The sequence below is a fragment of the Macrobrachium nipponense genome, chromosome 2 (genome assembly GCF_015104395.2).
Source record: "Macrobrachium nipponense isolate FS-2020 chromosome 2, ASM1510439v2, whole genome shotgun sequence".
NCBI classification, from domain to species: Eukaryota; Metazoa; Arthropoda; class Malacostraca; order Decapoda; family Palaemonidae; genus Macrobrachium; species Macrobrachium nipponense.
In genome coordinates, this window is record NC_087201.1 from 78,732,803 (window position 1) to 78,756,014 (window position 23,212).

Sequence of the window (23,212 nt, forward strand, 5' to 3'; positions counted from 1 at the left end):
CATAAAATTGTTATAAAAGTAAAGTGACTTACCTGATATATTGAGTGAAGTTTATAAGTAAATAATTATACAAATAATCAAATAAATAAATGGATTAATAAATACTGTCTAAATCGCTAAACATAACAACAATAACAAGTTACAAAAAAAATTAACATACTGTACTTACTCTCTTGCTCTGCTGCTTAGGAAAGTTAGGTGTAACTGTAATTTCTCATGAAGTCCTTAAACCACGAATGCCCAAACTTAAGGACCCCATACACTGAACGATTGTACTGTCTGAACGACTGTCGTTATCGACGCACGCACACACATACACACACACAGAGTATGAATGATCTCCGCACCGATTTCAGTCTGAACAAAGATTTTGTCTCGGGAAGACATGGCATCATCTCTAGAAGAAATGTGCGCGATAGCATTATATCGGCATTATTGAACGGCCTGTGTATGACGGAATTAAGTTGCAAGCCAGCAACCTGGTCGTGACAGATTCCCGCTGAGATTGTTCAGACACTAAGCTCCGCCCACTTTTGCATTCAGACAAACCATACATACAATCGTTCAGTGTATGGGACTCTTAAGACTCATTATTTGCATAGTAAGTAAATGGATCCTAGAATCTGATTTTTTTTATTGCTAGAAAAGCACACTGCAATTATTTGGCATACTCTCGGAAACTGAAGGTACATAGAGGAGAAAGTAGCAACCAAAAGAATAACCTGACTATATATATATATATATATATATATATATATATATATATAAACACACACACACACACACACACATATATATATATATATATATATATATATATAACTATATATATATCTATATATATATATATATATATATATATATATATATATATAAAAGCAATACAAAATACTTTTATTTCTCTCTCTCACAACTCCCTGTAAGCCGCATAAATGTTCCCCAGGCTCATTTTGGCGGCCCGCTGAGGTCGGCGCCCAGATGGGGGTATATTATCCTGGAACGAAATTCCCCCAGGGGGACATATATCCTGGGACATATTTCCCCCTGGGGGGAATTTCGGACAGGGGGAAATACACCGTTACACCGGATATAAACACGGAAGTTGGCCATGTTGTAGGTCAGCTGTGTTGAGCAAAAGCGACGCACGCAATCGTGATAACAACGATTTTTCGGAAATTTGCAATGATATGGTAAACACTTGCAGTGTTTTTGGATGCCACAATAGATCAAACAGAGATAGCCAATTGTATTACTCAGTCCCCGCTGTTGTGAGAAATCACAGATAAAACTCAGGAGATTAGTGAAAGGAGGAGAGTATACTGTGGATCTCCAGGATAAACAGGACTAATTTTCAGCCGTCAGATCACTTTATTAGGGATGAGTGTTATCAATTGTTAGTGTAATTAATTATAATGGTGAATAATTAAAGAATCCTAGGGTCTAAATATTTCACAAAGTAATTCAGTAACAGCCACTGCCTTTCTGTCAAATGATAGATGATTTAGGACGGCTAGGAAGTTATTTGAAGTAGTGGGCAGTGAATTACGTATGTTAAAATTTATATTAAATATCAAAGGTGCAAAAAAAAAAATAACTAGTGTTGTCGAAAATTTCTCCCCAACTGTATAGGTCCTATGTCCCTGGTTGGGGAGGGACTGTGATGATCTGGCCTGAAATTAAACTAAGCAAATACATGAACTGAAAGGCGGACTCGCACCAACGGACAACTTACAAAAGGAAATCAACTTGAAAATAATTGACAACGAAGTCCCAAATGCACACAAGGACAAGAAATGAGTTTCAAAAAGCCCTGAAAAAAGCCAATGATACCAGTCTCTAAAAGTATCACTGTGTAACTCACAGAAAAGCTTTATTTGTGAAGCATTTCGCATGTTCGATATCTTCAGTATCGACATTAACATGAGCTGCAATACGTATTTCTTATGACCAAAATCGCATTCACCACTTACATCAATATATATACATATATATATATATATATATATATATATATATATAAGATATATATATATATATATATATATATATATATATATATATATAATATATATATATATATATATATATATATATATATATATATATATATATATATATATATATATATATATATATATATATATTTATATAGGGAGGGATATTTATCAAATTGGATCCCAAAGTGTAACAAAGGCAACTATCCCCTACTAGTTTGTTTATTTTATATATATCTTTCACGCACTCCAGGTTCCAGAGATTCAATGTAATATATTTTCTGTATGTGAGTTGCCCTTGCTTGTAATTTTTCGTGATATGGTTCATAATTCCTTAGAATAACAACGAAATTTGATATTTCCTTTATTAACTTGATATTTCCTTTATTAACAATGTTTGACCTAAAAGATGGAGGCGGCTTAATAAGTGCTCGTCTGCTGTGACGTCATAGGGAGACTATCTATAGTAATGACATGACAGTCCTGCTCTAGCAGCGAGTTTGGGACTCATTTGCACTTTTAGACAGACAGAATCCTGGAGACTGATGCCATGGGATTTTTTCCATGGTTTTTTTTTAACTTCCCGGTCTTGTCCTTGCGTGCATTTGAGACTACGTTGTCAATTGTTTTCAAAACTCACAAAAGGAAATCAACTTGAAAACAATTGACAACGTGGTCTCAAATGCACACATGGACAAGACAGGGAAGTTAAAAAAAAAAACCGTGGAAAAAAATACCATAACATCAGTCTCCAGGATTCTCTCTAAAAATTTCACACAAAAAAGAACTAATTTCTGCAACACTCCGCCGATTCGATTTCTCCAATATCGATATTCACGTGAACTAAAATGTCCAAACTCGCATTCACCTCTTAAATCTATGGAGAGATATTTATTACATCGCATTTCAAAGTGTAACAAAGGCAATTATCCCTATGTTTACGTCAGTAAATTGTTGCTTCGACCGGTTTGGGTGACGTCACAGATTATGGTCAGTTACATAAAAATTCTATCTGTTGTTTTTGTATCGAGGGTAACAGGGTCCATCACTAATTACAGGATTTGGGATACTCTCTAAATGGGGTCCATCAACAGAACATCATTACCTTATTTCATTACCAACAGAAAACGCGACGCATTCAGCAAATTCAACATCCTTTCAGTTCACACAGCCTCCAGTTTTTGTTCTTTAATCATTCCATGTGTAACAGAATGAACAGCTAGTTAATTATAAAAGATATGGAATTTTTATTCTAAAATTGATATTAATAATACTTACCTGTATAATTTATCTAGCCCTAAATCCCCAAAAACCGCATTGGCAACCCTGTTACCTCCTATTCTGTCCGCCAGTTGGCAACGCTGCCGTTGACAGTTACAAAACCTTCCCTCAAAATTAGTTGTGATAGGCAGATCGTGGGGTAGGATGGGTGGTACTAGATAAATTATACAGGTAAGTATTATTAATATTAATTTTAGAATAAAAATTCCATATTAATAAACATTACCTTAATATAATTTATCTAGCCCGATTAACCACATTGAAAAGGAGGAAGGAATCTGAGTACAATTTCCCCTTTGGACAGAATAGGATATAAAAGAATCAAAGAAATATATATCATAGGCAGTTAAAACTCAACCCAAGGTCTAAGATACTAACAACTCAAAGTCTCCTACCATAATGCCGCCGAACTGCGGTAGCACAGGACAAGGAGTAAGTGCTTAGTCAGTCCGTCTGTACTAAAGTCAGGTGACCGACCAGGTGACCAGTCAGACGAATCGAGGACAGCAAGGCTGCACCCTGAAGACTATCAAGCACTATTCTTTTCCTGAAGGATGAGTGTCCGGACTATCTGGGCGATTCAAAGCTAAGCAAACCTTGGGGGTGTATCAACGCAACCCAACGTCGCCAGCAGCGAATCGGCTCATGAGCAACTCCTGACTCGAGCTTTCTGGTGCTAAGAGAAAGGAGTGCGGAGCAAAAAGGAGATTCAGTCCCGAAGGACGAGTGCCTGACAGTCCAACCTGGTCTCATGTTACATGATCATTGGGGGTGTATCAACGCAACCGACTTTGTCAACAAGAAACTCAGGGCTACTAAATTTCGCCTGATCTCACATGAGTGTCTGACTCCGAGAAAACAGGTGAGACAAAAAGTAGATGGTGAGCGAGTCACCAGATGACAGCAGACGATCCATCGACTAATTCCCTGTCCAGGATAGTGGAAGAAGCATGAGTCGTCAGGACAAGCAAACCAGTGGCTAGTCCTAGGTCGGCATCAACTCTGGGAGAAGCGTAGTCGCCAGTGCCGACAACCCAGTGGCTGGTCCCATGTCACACTGACAATGGAAGCAGCATGAGTTGCCAAGCAGTCAGTCCTTGTCATCAACAACACCTAAATACCAAACTGCCTAATTCCCATTATAACTAAGCCAAAAACTGCCATAGGTTATAATAGAAACACAAAAAACAACAAATATATACAACAACAAAATTAATGAATAATATACAGGTAGCAACCAAACGTAAAACAGGAAGACTGCCTAATTCTCCTGTCTGACAACTTGTCCTGCCATCACCAACGGGCCCAAAGAACGAAGGTCGCCTAGAACTAGAGAAATATCCTTCAAGTAAAAAGAGGCAAAAACAGAATTAGAACGCCAAGTCGCCGCCTCAAGCACCTTGGCGACTGAGACGTTCTTCATAAAAGCTACTGATGTAGCAACTGCTCTGATACTGTGTGCTCTCGGCGTCTGGTCTTCACCGGCAGCCGAACCACCAGTTTTAACGATCAGATCTCTGAGAAAAAAGGATACACCATTCTTTGATATAGGTCTCTTGACATTTTGGGGTGAAACAAACAGATGATGGGGATGACCCAGAATGTCCTTCGTGCGGCATAAATAGCATGAGAGCGCCCTAACAGGGCAAAGAACTAATTCCTCATTTAAATTACCAACAAAGTCGAACAGCGACTTCAGTACGAAAGACCTGGAAATGGGATTATCAGACGGTTCAGTCTTTGCGACAAATTCAGGAAGGTATGACAAAATCATGTCTTGTCCAGATCTGGCAACCAGAAAAGAGTGTGCTTGCAGTTCACGCACCCTCTTGGCTGTAGCCAGCGAGACAAGGAAGAGTGTCTTAGAAGAGGGGTCCCTAAATTTGGCAGAATTCAGAGGCTCAAACGGAGGGAACCTTAAGGTTTGAAGGACTTTGTTATAACGTCCCATGTCGGAGGCAAACACTGCGGACTGGGTCGAGATAGGGAAAAAGATCGAAGTAAATCTCTAATGACATAAGATGAAGAGATCTCATGGAGCCTTGCCTTAAAAACATAATAAAGCATCGACCTATAACACGTAATGCATGAAGGTGAAAGGGCCCTGTCATGATGTAAATGAACTAAAAACTCTGCTACTTTTGGTAAGGAAGGTCTAGAAATTGAATGTCCTTGAGACTTACACCGTCGTCAGTAAACCGACCATTTAGTCTGATAATTTACTCTGGTTGATTGCCGTCTGGCAAGAGCCAACTGTCGCGCCACTCTGGAGGAGAACCCTTCGTGCTTGGAGAACCTCCTGACAGTCTCCAGCATGAAGATGAAGCATGTGGAGCCTCTGATGGAACCGATGAAAATGGGGTTGTTTGAGAAGATCTGGTCTCTCTGGCAGATGAATGGGGGGCTCCACCAGTGCTTCCAGAAGGTCGGGAAACCACTCTTTCTGTGTCCAGAAGGGGGCGATCAAGGTGAGATCCAGACGCTTGGTTGCCCTCACTTTGTTGAGGACTGACCTCACCAGAGAGAACAGAGGAAAAGCATAGGCTTGAAGTCCCTCCCAGTCCTGCAAAAGAGCGTCTGTCCCGGCACTCTGAGGAGTCTGGTAAGGGGCGAAGAATATCTGGCACCGAAAATTCAGTGGGGTGGCAAACAGATCGACTGTGACAGGCCACTTCTTCCCGAGGCTGTCGAAGACTTCTGGCAAAGTGTCCATTCTGACCCTTGAACTTCGTTCGGTCTCGACAAGGCGTCTGCTAAGACGTTGTGATGGCCCAGGATAAACTGAGGGACCAACATAATCCCCCTGTCTTCTGCCCAACACAGGATTGATCGGGCTTCTTGAGTGAGAAGATCCAACTGTGTGCCACCTTGGTTTCTCAAGTACGAGACTGCTGTGGTGTTGTCAACAAAGATCGCGACAACCGACTCCAACAGTTGATCCTGAAATGAAAGAAGGCCTAGGTACACTGCCCTTAGTTCCCTCCAATTTATTGACATGATCCTCTCCTCCTCTAACCAAAGGCCCGAAGCGGCTTCGGAGCCCAGGTGTGCGCCCCAACCTTGATCTGAGGTGTCTGACCAAAACATTGGGTCCGGAGTAACCAAAAGAAGAGACGTCCCTGACTTGAGGCGGTGAACTTGCATCCACCAACGGAGATCCTTCCGACATTGTGGAGAAGAGGCGACTATCGTGTCCTCGGACACGAAATCCCACGACTGGCGAAGTATTGACTGAAGGGACCTCATTCTAAGACGACCTCCGAGAACCAGTTGGATGAGGGATGACAAATGGCCCAGGAGAGTCCTCCAAAGAGAAACTGGCTGCATTACAGAGGACAAAAATTCTTCGACCAGACTCAGAAAATTGTCTATCCGTTTCTGAGCGGGAGAAGCCCTCAAAATCTGGGAATTCAAAACAATCCCCAGATAAGTCATGATCTGGCAAGGGATTAGATTGGACTTGTCGAAGTTGACACGAATGCCCAACTCGACAGAAAAAGACAGAACTATCTCCCTCGACAAGAGACAATTCTCTAGAGGTTTGGCCTGGACTAGCCAATCGTCCAGATACCGAAGCATCCTTACATTTAACTGATGGAGAATAGCCGAAACAGGAGCCATCACCCGAGAAAAGACCTGTGGAGCAGTGGTGAGGCCGAAACAAAGGGTCTTGAACTGGAAAACTCCCAAGTCCGTGAAAAACCAAAGGTAAGGTCTGCTTCTTGGATGGATGGGGATTTGCAGATAAGCATCCTGCAGATCAATGGAAATCATCCAGTCCCCCCTCCTGACGGATGAAAGAACAGTCTGGACCATCACCATCCTGAACTTGGACTTTAGAATGAACTTGTTCAAGACCGAAAGATCTATGATGGGGCGCCAGGCACCCGAGGCCTTTAGAACTACAAACACCCATGAGTAAAACCCAGGAGGAGGAGCTCGCTCTATGGCATCCTTATCCAAGAGGGCCGAAAGCTCCTTCTCCAAGGCTTGACCCCTGATTGAGTGAGGGGAATAACTGCTGAACTTGAGAGGACGATTGGAAAGTGGAGGTCTGGAAACAAAAGGGATCTCGTAACCTTCCTTCAGGACCTCCACCACCCAAGCATCCACCGCTCTCCCCTGCCAAGCTGACCAATGGCAGGAGAGACAAGCTCCTACTGCGGTCTCCAGGCGAGGTGATGACTCTTACTTCCGAAAATTCTTACGCAGAGACAAGGAAGAAGAAGAAGAAGAAGAGGTCCTCCTGGAGGTAGAGCTCTTTCTCTGCCCTTAGAGTCACGCCAAGAACCTCTCCCGCGTTTCAAAGGATGAGCACCAGAGGATGAAGTAGAGGCACCAGAAACCTGAGATGTACTCTGGAAAAACGAGCCAGAAGGAGGTTGTTGGGCTGGAGCAGAAGGTACAGATCTGGCCCTAAACTTACGCTTACTCCTTGAAGGAACGGGAGGAAGACCAGAGGAAAAAGCTCTTGATAAGGCCCAGTGAGCTTGGGAAGAGGCTTCACCTTGATGTTCCTTCAAAACCTCAGAAAGCACAGACATATCGAAAAGGAAATCGCCAAAAGGAGAAAAGGACAGCAGACGGGTTCTCTGAATCTCCAATACAGAGGAGGGTAACTGCGACAAATATAGGTTACGCCTTAGAGAAACAAGAAAGGCCTGCATTGAAGCAGCAAGCTCGTTCTGATGTACAGAAGCGATTGAAATGGATGAGCAGAATTTCTCAAAAAGAGGAACATCAGGAGGAACAAACCCGGAGTCCTTGATATACATTGAAAGCCCTCCGAGGACCCACATATTGAGTGATTGAGCTTCTTGTACGGAGCTCATAACAGACTCCATGGCAATAAAATCTTCGATTGAGACAGAGACCGAAGCCTTAGAAAGCAAGGGTTGACCCGAAAGTCAGACAAAATCAGGATTTGGTTTGGGGGGTCGGGAGAATGAAGAATCATCTGCCACCTGATAAACTCCTCTCCGGTGTCGTAGAAGAGAAGAGAGCTTCCTCTTCCCTTCCCCGATCACCTTCGAAAGTTTAGCGGCAACGTCCGCCCTCACTCTCGCGAACCTCTGAGCAAAGGGAAAACGTAAAAATTCCTGTGACCGGGAAAGAAAGTCAAGAAAAATCTCTTCTGTAATACAACGAGGCGGAGGCTGCTTCTGCTCTTTAGGCCTCGCCTGAGGAAAAAAACTCAAATTAAATAAAAAAGTTTCTTGAACTCTACATCATGACATCTGTTCGAGGAAACATCAATATCACACGAATCCGCGTCATCATCATCATCATCGTCAGATCCTAACTGAGAAACTTCCCCTGAAGTAATATCCTGACGACTAGCTATCTTAGGCCTGACACTAATACCCCTCCCCCCTTCTCCTAAATAAGCGCCCTTTGGCACTGTTACGGGACTAACAGGGGACACATTCAGTAAAGATTCGTCAGGCACCTGGCTGGACCAGATCCCCCCTAGGCCTATGCCATGACGGGGTTCACAAGCCGGGGTATCTGTTGCACCGTTACCTCTCCCCTCTGGGTGAGCTGTTCATGTATGTGTGTATATTATATATATATATATATATATATATATATATATATATATATATATATATATATATATATATACAACATTCATACATACATACATACATAATTATATACATACATATATATATATATATATATATATATATATTATATAATTAAACTTGAATTGGTTCTAGTCGTGTAGTGTATGTATTATTCGAGGTACCATGACTTGCAGACTTCAGGAACCCTCCAAAATTTCCTTGGAAAATGAGGAAAAGCGCCCAAAATATTCATAAGAAATCCAAGAAATTATACAAAAATCGAAATAATGAAGGTGTTACCTGTTCCTTCCTATTCTCTCGTAATCCTTGACTTCGATGTCGATGCATCCATCAGATCGAGGTGGTTTGGTTCCCAGTTCCCATCTGAGCGTCTCATCCCAGACTGGATCCAGGGTTCCATCTTTGACAGTGGTCTTCTTTTTCTCACCTGTTGTAAAAGGAACCTTTAAATGGTATATACTGTTGGCAAAGTAATTTATCATGCAGCCTACAATATTGAGAAATATAATTTCCAATTCCATTCCTTGATCTAACATGAAAATTAATCTTGGGTCAAAATATTTCAGTCTGTTAATACTATTAGTATAATCTCTTTGGAACTTAATTCCCGCATAATTTTGTATCTAATGTAAACATTAGGACCTATATAAATGACAAAAAACTTTAACACATTCATAGTAAGAAGCTTTAAGATTTCAGAGTAGCTAGCCTCCAAATGGAAATCCAAAGACCAAAACTCGACAGCACAATAATTATTTCATAATTTAAAGTAAGTCAGTTGTTCTATATTTAGAATTTTATTAAATTCTATAAATATAATAAATATAAGAAACAAAGATAAACGCCACAAAATCATCCACTGTTCTTTATGAAATGTTTATGATCCTTCAATCTGAAGCAGGCAAAAAGTCAGTTTCAATTAAACCTTAACCTACTACCAATTTAGCAGTCTATTAACCTTCATTATACAAAAAACCTTTAAGAAATAAAACTGTCATACATTTGATGCTACTATTTTAACATATCAATTAATTTTTCAGTAGTGACACAGACGTGGTAGTACAAATCATGCAAATTTGTCTGCCGATCCAAGTTACTTAAAAACCTGCAAAAGATGGGTAAATGACAATGTATCTTTTCAGATGAAATTCTAACAGGGTGAACAAATAAGCATATGCTCTTGATCAGGTTAGAAACTTAAAAATTATGTTGCATGGGCAAGCCCTAGACTTCTGCCTATGGGCGATCTCTCCTAAAATAACCTTCAACGAAGATAGTGAGGCATTTAAAACATCTAAAACGTGCCCTTTGACCACCCATGACATATTCCTCCTTGAGCTGAGGTCTGTAAGAGGCACCAATGCTAATACTTCCAAGGCGGAGGGTCTACATGTACCCTCTGCCGTAGCCACGACAGCATCGTCCGTTAAGCATGGCACAAGGAACGTTCATGCGATGTCTAAATAAAATTATTCCTCTTTAATGTAATGTTGAACCTTCTTCAACTCTTGATCCTGATGCAGTAGCCACGCACCGGTATACAGTACAACTGCAGTACATCAAAATATGTAAAATAATAATAACAGCAATATTAGCTGACTCATAAATCAGCCTCGTTAACACATACCTGAGCCACAGTCATGTGCCGCATTTATTAACATGGCCTTAGCATTACCTGATGTCTTGCATCACGTTTGAAGAATTCTTGTTATTATTTATTTTCATCATAAGTTCTGGGAAATTCCCCATTTACTGATTCTACTTTTTCTTCTTATGGCATTTTCCTTAATGGTGGACACGTTTTCACAATTGTAATAATCAAATTACTAAACTTCTTAAGTTCCTCATTTCATGGGAAAAATGGCTGACTTTGCTGTTTATCACTCTGGTTAACTGTGAATCCTTATTCATTTTGTGACGCTAATAACGATCAAGTTCTTCATAAGGTAACAGAGTTTGGTTTCTATTCTTTCTCCTACGAACTGCTAGTTGACAGCTCCCACTGTTCATAAGTTTCCTTATGACTAGCGTCATGATGTCAGAAGGTTTACAGTCGACTAGCCACCACGCATAATGGTTTTTTAACTCTTAGGATTTCTTTAGCTCTTGTGGTTGTCTTTTGTTGCCTGTTGTTCATTCTCTTAGATTTATGTAAATGTTTCTTGTTCATATGACTGGAAGTGTTCAAGCGGTTTCTTTATCTAGAATTCAACTGAACTCCGACACAGTATAAGTGAACAGTTCCTCTGGGCAGGAATCATCTCATGTCTTGGAATTTAGTCAGAATCTGGGGGGATGAAGATGAACAAATAAGAATGACAATAAATGGGAGTGCCTCTAAGAAAGTCTGAATCCGGGCCTGGACACAACTGGAAAATATGAATGGAAGTTGGCTAGATGATTAAAACGCAAAGGCGGTGAAAGATAGAGATGACATTGCTGGTAGATAAGCATTCTTAAGAGTACTAAGTGATTGAGATGTGTCTTGCAACAACGCGTTTGGAAATAGGCTTTACTTTGGAAATGCATGGCTTCTAAATAAGAATATTCACAATTATATACCTGAGAAGGCAAAAATTGTAAAAAAAAAAAAAAAAAATTTTTTTTTTTACAGTCCAGGTTGATGGATGCACTAACAAGAAGGTAGCCAGAGTAACTTTAATCATCGTCTGACTGACAAGGTTAAAAAAGACAAAATTTTGGTTACTAAAGAAGGGGTGAAATCTTGGCAATAATGTAGTTAAGACAGTCTGATAAAAGGGAAACGAGAATAGCACACAATAAGGCTGGTGAAAAGTGCGTGTGTGCAAAAGGCCAAGAAGACGGAATAAAACGATAAATGGTGGGATGAGGAAATGAGAAGTTAGTGAAGAAAAAAAGTAAAATGGTTGGGAGTGCAGCTGATTACAAAAGATAGAATTATGTAGAGATATACAAGAAGACGGTTAAGGTAATAAAGAATTAAGCGAAGATAAAAGTACATGCAATCAAGAATTAATGAATGGAAAAACACACAGATGAACGAGGAAGTGTTTATGGAGAAGTACAAGTAGTACCTGCAGTTCCTCAGGAAGAAATTGCACAAAGAACACTGATAAGCAAATGGAACCGAGTCAAGTAGCACACTGAGAGACGCTGTCAGACGAGACGGAAGCCCTCAATGGGTGAAATAACTACCTTGAAAATTTGTCAACCGTGACTGTTGGAGAAACACAGGTGGTAGAAAGACACCTAAATTTGCTGAGATTACAAGCGAGATGCTGTGGTACTGTTGCAAAAGTGTTTTTGAGTATGTGGGACCATATGTGAGGTAAACTGAAGCAAATTAAGCAACCAAAAAAGAAAAAAAAAAGGTAAATAAAATAATACAAGGATTGTATATAACAGCTAATAATCTTTCACAATCATCTTAGATGCAGTTGCAATACCAAAATGATCTTATTTAGCGTAAACAATATCCACAAACACAATCTACATCTAAGACGCTATTCTAACGTTATTTTGTCATGAAAAATGTTTTTCTGGTGGAGCTGTTGAAAGAATGCGGCAGCGGTGCAACTTGACACTGATTTGGCAGTCCCCGGGTTACATCAGGTTCGGGTCGGGTCACGTCGTTCCGGACTTAAGTTGCTTGCCTCATGGCATTGCTAACCTGCTTTGCAGCGCTGTAACCCGGACTTACAGCGCTGTTGCTATTTATTCCCATTATAATTATGATGATTCGGGTTAAGCCGATTTTCAGCTTAAAGCACCCTGCCGGGAACGGAACCTCCCCCACCCCCCGCCCCCCGTCCTTAACCCGGGGACTGCCTGTACTGATCTTTGAACTTCATCAGCAAATGCTTACCTTCTCATCGGCCAAGAGAGGATCATGCAATGACCAGCAGGAACTTCCACCAGATTGGTGGAAAATTTGATATTACAATCGTTATATTACTTTTATTTGGTTAAAAACAATCATGATCCCATTATTGTGAATAGCTTTAGAGAATGCTATGGATTCTTTAGATTTTTTTTTAAATTACGGAACTCATTTGAACTCTCTCTCTCTCTCTCTCTCTCTCTCTCTCTCTCTCTCTCTCTCTCTCTCTCTCTCTCTCTCGTATGCGTAAGTCACAGAACTACAAAAATGTGAATTTTGATATTATTAATCTTTGTTCCTAATACAAACATATTAAATGAATCTTGGAAAACCTTAAAAAGTAGTTTTTTGTTAAAAAAATTATTATGTTATATAATATTCAATAAGTTTATTTAATTTCATGTGATACGCTATCGTTCAAAATACAATACGAATGTGAAAATGATTGTGGGAGCTTTTTGAATTAGTAATTCTATCAACACTTGCACATTAACTGCTCTATCATTTTCTACCGTCTCTTTATTAGCTAACCACATAGATGACTTATATATAACGCTTTGAGGTTGCATCCTCAGTCTAATCTGGGTCACTTGTCATTTCGACTCTGTTTTCCTTTTTTTTAACATCCCAAAATATATTAAAAGCAGTCTAATTCCAATTGAAACCAGAGTGAGTGTCACTCCATGAATATAAATTTTTTAAACAGTGAATAAATACTGCATCTCGCTTCGCAGCTCTGGCTCTGGGGGACACAGACAAAAATCTTCAATTTTATTGCTTAAAAAAAACTGAGAGAGGATATTATAACGATTGTAAATTTAAATCACTTTTTCGTTTCTTTCCATACATGCGATATTTGTGAAACTACTCAATGCGTTAACTAATGTCAGTTTATTGAATAATTACTTATATATCAGTAAATGTCACTGACAAGACTGTTACTTCAAATTATAACAAAAATGTAAGCAACTCAATCAACTGACTATCCACTTTTAATAATCTAACAATCCATCTATTTTATCTGTGTTATATAGACAATTTTGTACTACTGAAAGGTACACGCTTACAGAAAAGTCTGTTATTTTTCTTACTACTCACCTATGCATCCATGAAGTCAGTTTCCAAATGAATAAGCTCATATATGTAACAGATTCTTGAAGCACGTACGTACTGTTTATAATCTAGTGTATATTTTCACGTAATGTGTCCAACAAGTGTCCCTAGTAAAGAACATTATCTGATAAACATCACCTCAAAAATGTATTAGAAAAACTACAATTTCAGGACCAACTTTGATCCAAACTCACTAATTCACTCATACTCAAGGCGTAACACATCTAGCACTGTACACTGAAGACAAACCAGTGCAAGATTCTGTTTCAAGTTAGCTAGTGCACTTACACCGAAACAAGTGACGCGTCGGGAGCGCTAAGGTCCAAACGTTTCTCGTAGTAGCTAATTGCGTCACATTCAGAGTTTCAACTGTTAACTAATTCCCTTTCATTCTATATTACATCTGTCCTGATAGCTTAGTGTGGAATATAATTGAAAATATGGAATCAAGCAGAAAATCCTTTACCACAAACTCCTGGCAATAAAATTCATTCACACATACATACACACACACACTATATATATATAATATATAATATATATATATATATATATATATATATATATATATATATATATATATATAGTGTGTATGTGTGTGTAAAGACAAAGGAAAGAGAAACGGAGGAACACTACAAGACCTTTCGACTTCGTGTCCTGTACTTTAGCAGAATAGTACTAAGTAAAAGACAAGAAGTCAAAAGGCTTTCCACTGCTCCGTCGTTTCTCTTTCCTTCGTGAAATTTGCATTTATTTATATATTCATCACGTTCCATATGTTCGTGAGTCAGTTATAAACACCTACAAGATGTGAAAGACCTGTTATGGCACAGTGCAACAACGTCACACATCTGAAGAAGGGTGTGGATACTGACAGACGAAACTAGTAGGACATACTATCCAAAATCACAGCTGATGAGAACCACACAAGATCAGTATGCCAACAGTAGCCGAACTGAAGACAAATGCTCAGTCAATAACACTAACTTATATGTTGTAAGGGCTGAAGGATCTTTTGCTTGGGATACCAATTCAATATCTAGGCCTACATATTTATTTCATATATGTTTGTCTTTCAAGAAACTTAGAAGAGTGAAGTTTTAGTGCAATTGTGTTTCGCAGACCCTTGACTATAAAATTGATCTTATAGTGTCTTTAGATTTATCTTAAATATTTATGTATTCATTTTCCCCTTTATAATACAAAATCGCACAAACATGTTCTTGAAAATGTACACATTTCCTAGCTTAATAATATTACATAGGTCCACACAGCTTATACTTTGCCTAAAAACTGTAGCTATTTTCCTAACAAAGTCTTCCGTCATTGTCTGCACAGTTTCTTCAAAACCATTCCGTCGGACGTATGAAGTAGATCGTATTTCAAGAGTAATACGTATTACTTAGGACACGTAAACGTGTTTGTGAAAATGGGAGTAAAGTGAGCGAGTTTATTTTACTTGAGTTACAACTACATATTCTATCTTCTTTTATCCCGATAAGGCCAAAACTAATGAGAGAGCCAGCAAGAGATTGTGGAGATACCTTAACAAATTTGTTTATGACCGCAATGATAATATGAAAAATATCCTCTCTCCTTTACACGGCATACATACTTCACGTTGTACGCCCATCCATACTTGAATTATTTGACGAGAGGGAGGAATACTCAACCTAAATGGAGTAATTAACATCTGCCATGGCAAATGCAATAATCAGAATGAAATAAAGGCAAAGAAAGGTGCGTTGGTTGTTTTCGTTGTCTTACCTTGGAAATTGATGGTCACATACGGATCACTCTTCCCTAAAGTTTCGAGATTCTGCAGACTGGATGCGCTCACGACGATTATCTCCAGAGACATCGCACCGTTTGTGAAGGTGACCTGAGGTGACATTGAAAAAAAAGTTTGGTGTTAAGGTCATTCACAGGATTACGAGAATATTCTAGGAGATATTTTATGTTGAACTATTAGTTTTACTGAGAAGACAGACGTAATGCTAGATTATATTTTAATATTAATACAGAGGGTGATGGGAAAGGGTAACCAAATATTTGCGTATACCATATTCTTTGGAGGCTTGAACTTGGGTCAGTGGCCCTTGTGGGCTTCTTCCATATGAATAAGTTCATCTTCTGAATAATAATAATAATAATAATAATAATAATAATAATAATAATAATAATAATAATAATAATAATAATAGCCTCCAGTGAGAAAGTACAAATCGTACTTTACATGAAAATTTAACGAAACCTATATCTGTTCCTTGAAGGAATAGGATTTTTGGGGAATAAAATTCTCGAATAAATACGTTCGACATTATGTTCCTAACAACACTCAAGCTTCAAGCTTCACACGCATACGCGGGCTATTCCAATGTCAATACCGTGAGGCGAAACTTAATACAAAATCATTTTTGTAGAGCAAAACAACCACTGATCATTTTTAAGACCTACGACTCGAGGGTGCCGCTATCTCTGTTCAATGCACAAAATCAAAACATAAATCAGGCCCGTATAACGTGATAATGACAATTGTGCATTGGTCCGTTTTTTATTACAAGTGATGAGCTTTATTCCTGACAGAACAGTGTCAATAGTAAAATTGCTTGTCGAAATACCCTCATAGCGACAAATATGCTTGGCAGTTAAAAATTCTCTTGGCTCCAGAAGCTGACTTGAAAATGACACAGAGTGAAGATCCTCAGGGGAAATCCGCAGTGATAGTGTACACGTATTGCCTCATTCTGTAACGATTATTGCCTGCGCTTAAACGAGGATATTCAGCAACAAAAAATAAATTTCTCAAAATAATCCTAGGTTATATAATGAGTTTGGCCAATGCCAGCTGATGAAATAATGAAAAGGAGGTCTTCAAAGCAAATCTATGGAAGTCACTTACGAATAACCTGTTCTGCCAAAAGAAAAAAAAATTTTTAATAAAACTTTTTACCAGGCAATCCTTTCAACCTCATACTTTCCCGTTAGAAGAGCACATTGAGACCTATTATTATTATTATTATTATTATTAATTATTATTATTATATTATTATTATTATTATTATTATTATTATTACATTCAGGGGATGGACACTATTCATATGGAACAAGCCCAGAGGGGCCATTGATTTGAAATTCAAGCGTCGAAAGAATATGGTGCTCATAAGGAAATAAAAGAAGGTAAAGGGAAATACACAGTGAGGATATCTCATTTATTAAAAAGAAAAAAGTATGTGAAGTATAATAATCACTAGAACCGACCAAGGAAGTAGTTTTATGCCTAAATTAATCAAGTTCACATTAAAACCTCAATAAGAAATTAAATTAGTGAGAAGAAGCAACTTACCTGAGGGTAAAGATTTCACACTACAGAGTGCCAGTGCCGGTCCTCAAGAGAGAGCCTCTGAGTTCATGGGAAACATAAATGAAGCTCTTGGCGGAGTTGTTCTTCCAGGTCAGAAGTTTGATCCTATGGCTGCTTGGAGAAGTTAGCTATCCACAGCCCTGGGTAATTTCATAATCGCTCCAGACCTGTAAGAGATCAGTATAATGTGGTAAAAAGTCTATTTCAAAGGTAATTGAGCCCATGTCTGTATATGAAGTTAAGCCTGATATATCACCATAATTGCAACGCAACACACAAAAACAAACAAGAAAAAAAATTATAATACATAATATTAATTATATATATATATCTATAATATATATAATATATATATATATATATTATATATATATATATATATACTATATATATATATATCATATATTATTATATATAATATTATATATACAGATGTATGCATGTGGGTATGTATGTATGTTTCATGTATAAAACGCCCATTAAAATACCGTTTTAAAGCTAAGGACTATATTTCGGTGGACGTACTTCCACCCTTATCAAGTACTGAATAACAGTAGTAGTTTCATAAGAGAAATATACAGTAGGGGATATGCCCTTAGGTGATGCCTAAGGACGCTGCTGAACCATTGTGGTTTCTGTTAATTGTCTTAATCCGCTTCATTGTTGCCTTAAGGAAGATGTTATCTATCTGGTTAGAATCCCATGCGCCATTGGAAAGGTTGATCCTATTATCTTATTGATTTATATGTATGCTTGTATATAACCATACCACTAATGGATATATCTTAATTGGACACATAATATTTTGCCTATGTGATAATAATTATAATCATAATGCACATTCAAAATCGCAGAGCATAGGAAGACTATGGCCACATGCAATATTAAATGGACCTAAGATTAATGATTAAGGAAAAACAAAGGACGGAGTCATTCTTACTTTATCGAAATACTTTTATAATGTCTAATCTAAAGTTTCAGTCCCGGCCAATAAATATTTGCTGAATAATTGCAATCACTGACATTTACGAATTCTAAACAGACTACTTATATTTACTGAAATCATACCAAGAAGGTTTCGAACACTTGCATTACACACACACAATAAATAATATATATATATATAGATATATATATCCTATTTAGCCAAGGCAACAGGAAAATAAAGAATGAGAACTGAGCGCTTTCGTGTTATTTCAACACATTTCGAGGTACAATGTCACGCGCTATTTAGTGACATATAAGCATATATCTATATATATATATATAATTGTATATATGAGATATTATATATTATATTATATATTAATATATATATATATAATTATATATTAATTGACAGCAAAACGTGTCTTGAAATAACTCGTTTTTCTCACTGTGATGTACTTCTGAAATCATCATCATCATCACCATCACCATCACATCATCATTACCTAATTTCATTGTCTTCCTTCACTCCCGTGCCTTCCAAAAACAAAACAACTACTAGAAAATCGCTATTCTCATTCCTAATTTAGTCCGAGTACTCTTCCCAGCATGGTTGCGGGGAGGGTTATCTTAGATATTCAGGAAAGTCAAGGCTGACCTTCACGGCAGTAATCTCCAGTAGCGGACCACGCCCACCCTTCACACTCCGATTAAGGCTCTCTTTCCGCTTTGATGAAGTAACGCAATCGCTAGTGAGTGTTGGAGATTATTTCTAGCGGCAATGTAAGATATTTGGAAAGAGAGGCCAACTTGAGCATTTCCAGAAACTTCTTTGCTTTTTAAGTAACTCCTGCTACGAAAAATAAGGGTGCATCCACACTATAGTAAAACACGCCACAGACACGCATCGGTAACTTAATACACACGTTGAGCAGAAGACAATACTTACTGGCATTTCTAACAAGTGATTCAAACAATTATCCAGCACAGGGAAAAGGTTCGTTCTCCACCTACGTCGTTGATTTGTTTCTAGATTGTGAAGGGTTGAAGTTTCCGCTGTATTTTCATGGCGTGTTTTGTTTTAGTGTGGACGAACCCCACAGGGTTGTTATCTGTCATACTACCTCGTGAAATACATAACACGGTTCGCTCAAGACGCTGAAAGTCTTTTACCAACAAAACCAATTCAGGTCATCAGTAAATGTCAGTTGTTTCTCTTAAAGTTACTTAAATATCTTTACAGTGAGGTTTCTTTTCGTATATCAATATGACAACGCCAGAATTATGGTCTGTCTCTATTCATTACAAAGGATGAGATCGTCATTTACTGAAAAATTACATTACAGTGTTCATATAAAACCGGGGCCCTGCTACATCAGATATAATCAACCATTTAAATGGAAAATGTGAAAGATGAGCCTACGGCTCACGAAGGAATATGTAACAAATGTCTCTTCAGGAATTCTCACTTTAGTACCATGTCTTTAGTCAGTGTTTAACGTACTTAATTACAGCGGTAACCCAGGAGGATATTTATGCAACCTTTTTCACCAGCGGCTGGAAACTGCCGAAATTTATAATAAAAATCCTAAAGCAGATGAAAATCTCGCAACCATCTAAAGTAAGTAAAACAATATTTTTGCAGAAAATATTTCTGCGTTTAAAACTTGCAGATTAGTGGAGTTGTTTAAATGCCTAACCAGGTTTGTCTGTTTTGTTGTTGAGCATTCTGAAAAAATCCATGTCGAAAAAATTTAATGATTCAACGGTATTTTAAGCCAACGAACATTTTCTTAATAAGAATATATCATTTCCATTAATAATTGTCTCAAGAGATTGGTCAAGATAATCATCCAGACATTACACTACAAACTTTCTACTGCGCGCTCTTATTTAGTCTTACAACTTGTACCAAATTAGTTCAATCTTGACATGGATATCGCAGCGAAAAAAAAATACCTCTTAGTGGTGAGCACATAAGGGTGAAATCATCGACAGTATTAGGCAGAAATTGCGGTTATAAGTGGTTAGTTCTTTTCCTTTGCGAGGGTCTTGCGAACGTATTGAGAGAGAGAGAGAGAGAGAGAGGAAAAACCGAATGACACATTGCGCAGAAAGAACAGGAAGTGAGGAGGGCGCTCCAATATCAAGCATCCGCCTTGTCAAGCAACTGCAAAGGATTTCATACTAAAATACAGTTCGAGTACATCAGATATCCTTCAGACAAATATTAAGGCTTTGCTCTAACCTTGGCAACTGTTTATAAACACTTTCGAAAGGCGGGAACCGAATACTGTAAGAAAAAATAAAGAGAGAGAGAGAGAGAGAAAGAGAGAACCGTTCCCTGATTTGCAAGGTTGACTCGACCTTCTGTTGATAAAACCAAGACATGAATTTATCTCTGTTCAAGAAAGCAGTATACGTCAAAAATGATCTGGAAATTTTAAAGTACAAAGTCTATCAAACTTATAATAACAATAGCTGTATTCAATGTTATTAGCACTGGATTTTTACATAACTAATTTAACGCAATGGTCAATTAAATAAATAACGTTACAGTATCTGTTTATTCGTATTCTACCCAATAATTACTCAGTACAAAATCTACGATAATTTCCTTACATTCTTCACACAGATTTTCAAAAACTGATTTTTAAAATCTTATTATTAATCGTCTGTAGTACGGAAAAGATTTCCTGAACATTAGCAACTTTAGCATTCTTAACCCATAAATAGTATTAAAAATTATTTTAAAAAATCAATAGCACTGTAAATAATTTTTTTTAATTTAAAAAAATGTTTAATTCCTAAAATAACTTTTATAGACTTCATCCGTTCCATAACCTCGACAATACCGATGGAAGAAAAGAAACAATGCCTTTCCAACAAAATCGTTAAGGCGAAAAAACTAACAGTTCCATGAATACAGCGTTGCTGAACCCACCTGTGCCTCTGTCTCTCATCCAGCTGTCAAAACAAGCCTGTTTCTGGGGAACGTAAGTCACCATACGCCCACAACTTAGCGTTTCCAGTCAGTTCTTTAACTGTGTACTTTCTAAACTTTCCTCTCGCGTTCAATTAGAAAGGTACATGATCTAGTTTATGACGAAAAAGGAACAATACTTTAATCCTAATTACAACCGCGCAACCGTTTCTGTGCAAGTCTCGGGATATCCCTCAAGTAGCCATGTCCAAGCTGCCTACTGTTTTAACTCTAGTTTTGTTCACAATCAATCAATTATTGGGGAATATGCTTTTGTTTGTTTGTATGGTGTTTTTACGTTGCATGAAACCAGTGGTTGTTCAGCAACGGGCCCAACAGCTTTACGTGACTTCCGAACCACGTCTAGAGTGAACTTCTAGTACCAGAAATACATATCTGACGCCTCAGTGGAATGTCCGAGAATCGAACTCGCGGCCACCGAGGTGGTAGTCCAAGAACAAACCGACCACGCCACTGAATATGCTTTTGGCCCTGCCTTTAGGTCGTCGTTTCATCTTCTTTGTTGTGATACAAAATCATTCAACTCGCTTGAAGTTTGGTAAATTCACAGCAGAAAGAATTTTATTTTCTAACGCCTATATAGTCGCGTGCAGTGACGAAGAAATTTGGATTAATCAACTTATCAAAAAAAGAGGAAATAACATACTGACCTTTCAATTTTGCCATCACATACTCAGTAGTTTATGGCAACACTAAAATGACGCAATGGACAGCTGAATTCACTGTGCAAGATTTAGACCTCAAGTACACTTTTACTTTAATATATAATATCATAGACACATTTTTTAAAACTTGAACATTCATATGGCTCTCTCTAACTGCTAACTCAAATATATTACTCAAAGAAAAGCCAACAGACGACACTTCGAAATCATGCATGGATCCAATATAAATTTTAGTAAAAGCAAACGTTTTATAAAATTGAAAGTAATTGTTCCAAGAAAGGAATCAGTTTATCTTGCCTTGGCGGTGTCTGACAAAAACGTTACTGATAGAGAGAGAGAGAGAGAGAGAGAGAGAGAGAGAGAGAGAGCGGATGCACAACACCGACGGGTTTGTACAGCAAAGGGGGTTACTTCACGGACGCTCATGTTTGTGTTTGTATGTGCGTGCCAACAAATTTACAATGAGGGAGTGAACGATTGTAAATTGGCGGTCTCTGCTTTTACTTATACACACGTAAAATTCTATGGTTACGTATCGCCGGTTCCCACCCATAAGAAGATTACAGCAAATTGCTTAGCATAACAATATTTCCGGAACTATCAAGTTCATTTCTGTTTCTCTGGCTTTGGTAGATAATTCCCTGCCATCCTCTGTAATCTATACATAGACTTGAAAAGCATCTTTCGCAATTACAAGGTGGCTTCATTTGCAAAACTGTTCTCCGATCTCGTCACTGTAATTTAAAAGAAAAAAATTCCTTGCCACACGAAGATGACTTCAGACAACATCTGTGAAATGCTATAATACCAATAACAAATGTTTCCTACCCTCACTGCGGAAACGCGCAAACGTAAAATAAACAAACGCTTGACACCACCGAAATCTTCCTTCATCAACCAGAATTCCGCGTTAGGCCCTGTCACGGATCACCACATCTGATGATAATAAAACACCAGAGCCTTCGGTGGCCGTTTCCAACCTCGGCGCTGATCTATAGCCGAGGAACGTGACCAGCCATGAGGCCAAGTCTTTTGAATAGTCTTATATATTATGAATGTGGACTGGGTTTCGTCGACACGTAGGAAACCTGTTATAACGACCAATATCTGGTTGGGTTTTTGTTAGTGCTCATTGTCGATTAATTGTATTCAACAGGCTTCCATTGTCGAATGCATTTCGATATAATCTTCTTATAATGGAATGTTGTCATTTTTCAGGTCATAATGGCAAGGAATAAGATTGTAAAAACTCGGTTATAAGCGTTACAAGACATAACAGCAATGAGGCATTTACATTCATAAAATAATAACATGCCCACTCCAAGAATAAGTTGTAAACGTGAACATGATATGCCTTGTATCGGGCAGCACAATATTCCAGTCTCGCAACGTGACCACATCGACTAATTTC

The 23,212-nt window shown here is 38.2% G+C and overlaps 1 protein-coding gene across 1 annotated transcript in view; it reads right to left on the bottom strand.

The window, feature by feature from the left end:
* Positions 1-23,212, bottom strand: part of LOC135221225 (myoferlin-like) — a 248,288-nt gene that overhangs the window by 192,645 nt on the left and 32,431 nt on the right. Inside the window, exons 3-5 of the mRNA XM_064259042.1 lie at positions 17,188-17,372; positions 15,609-15,723; positions 9,146-9,293 (exon numbers count right to left, since the gene is read on the bottom strand). Coding sequence (XP_064115112.1) covers positions 9,146-9,293; positions 15,609-15,702 — 242 coding nt within the window. The 5' untranslated portion in view covers positions 15,703-15,723; positions 17,188-17,372. The remainder of the gene's footprint in view (positions 1-9,145; positions 9,294-15,608; positions 15,724-17,187; positions 17,373-23,212) is intronic.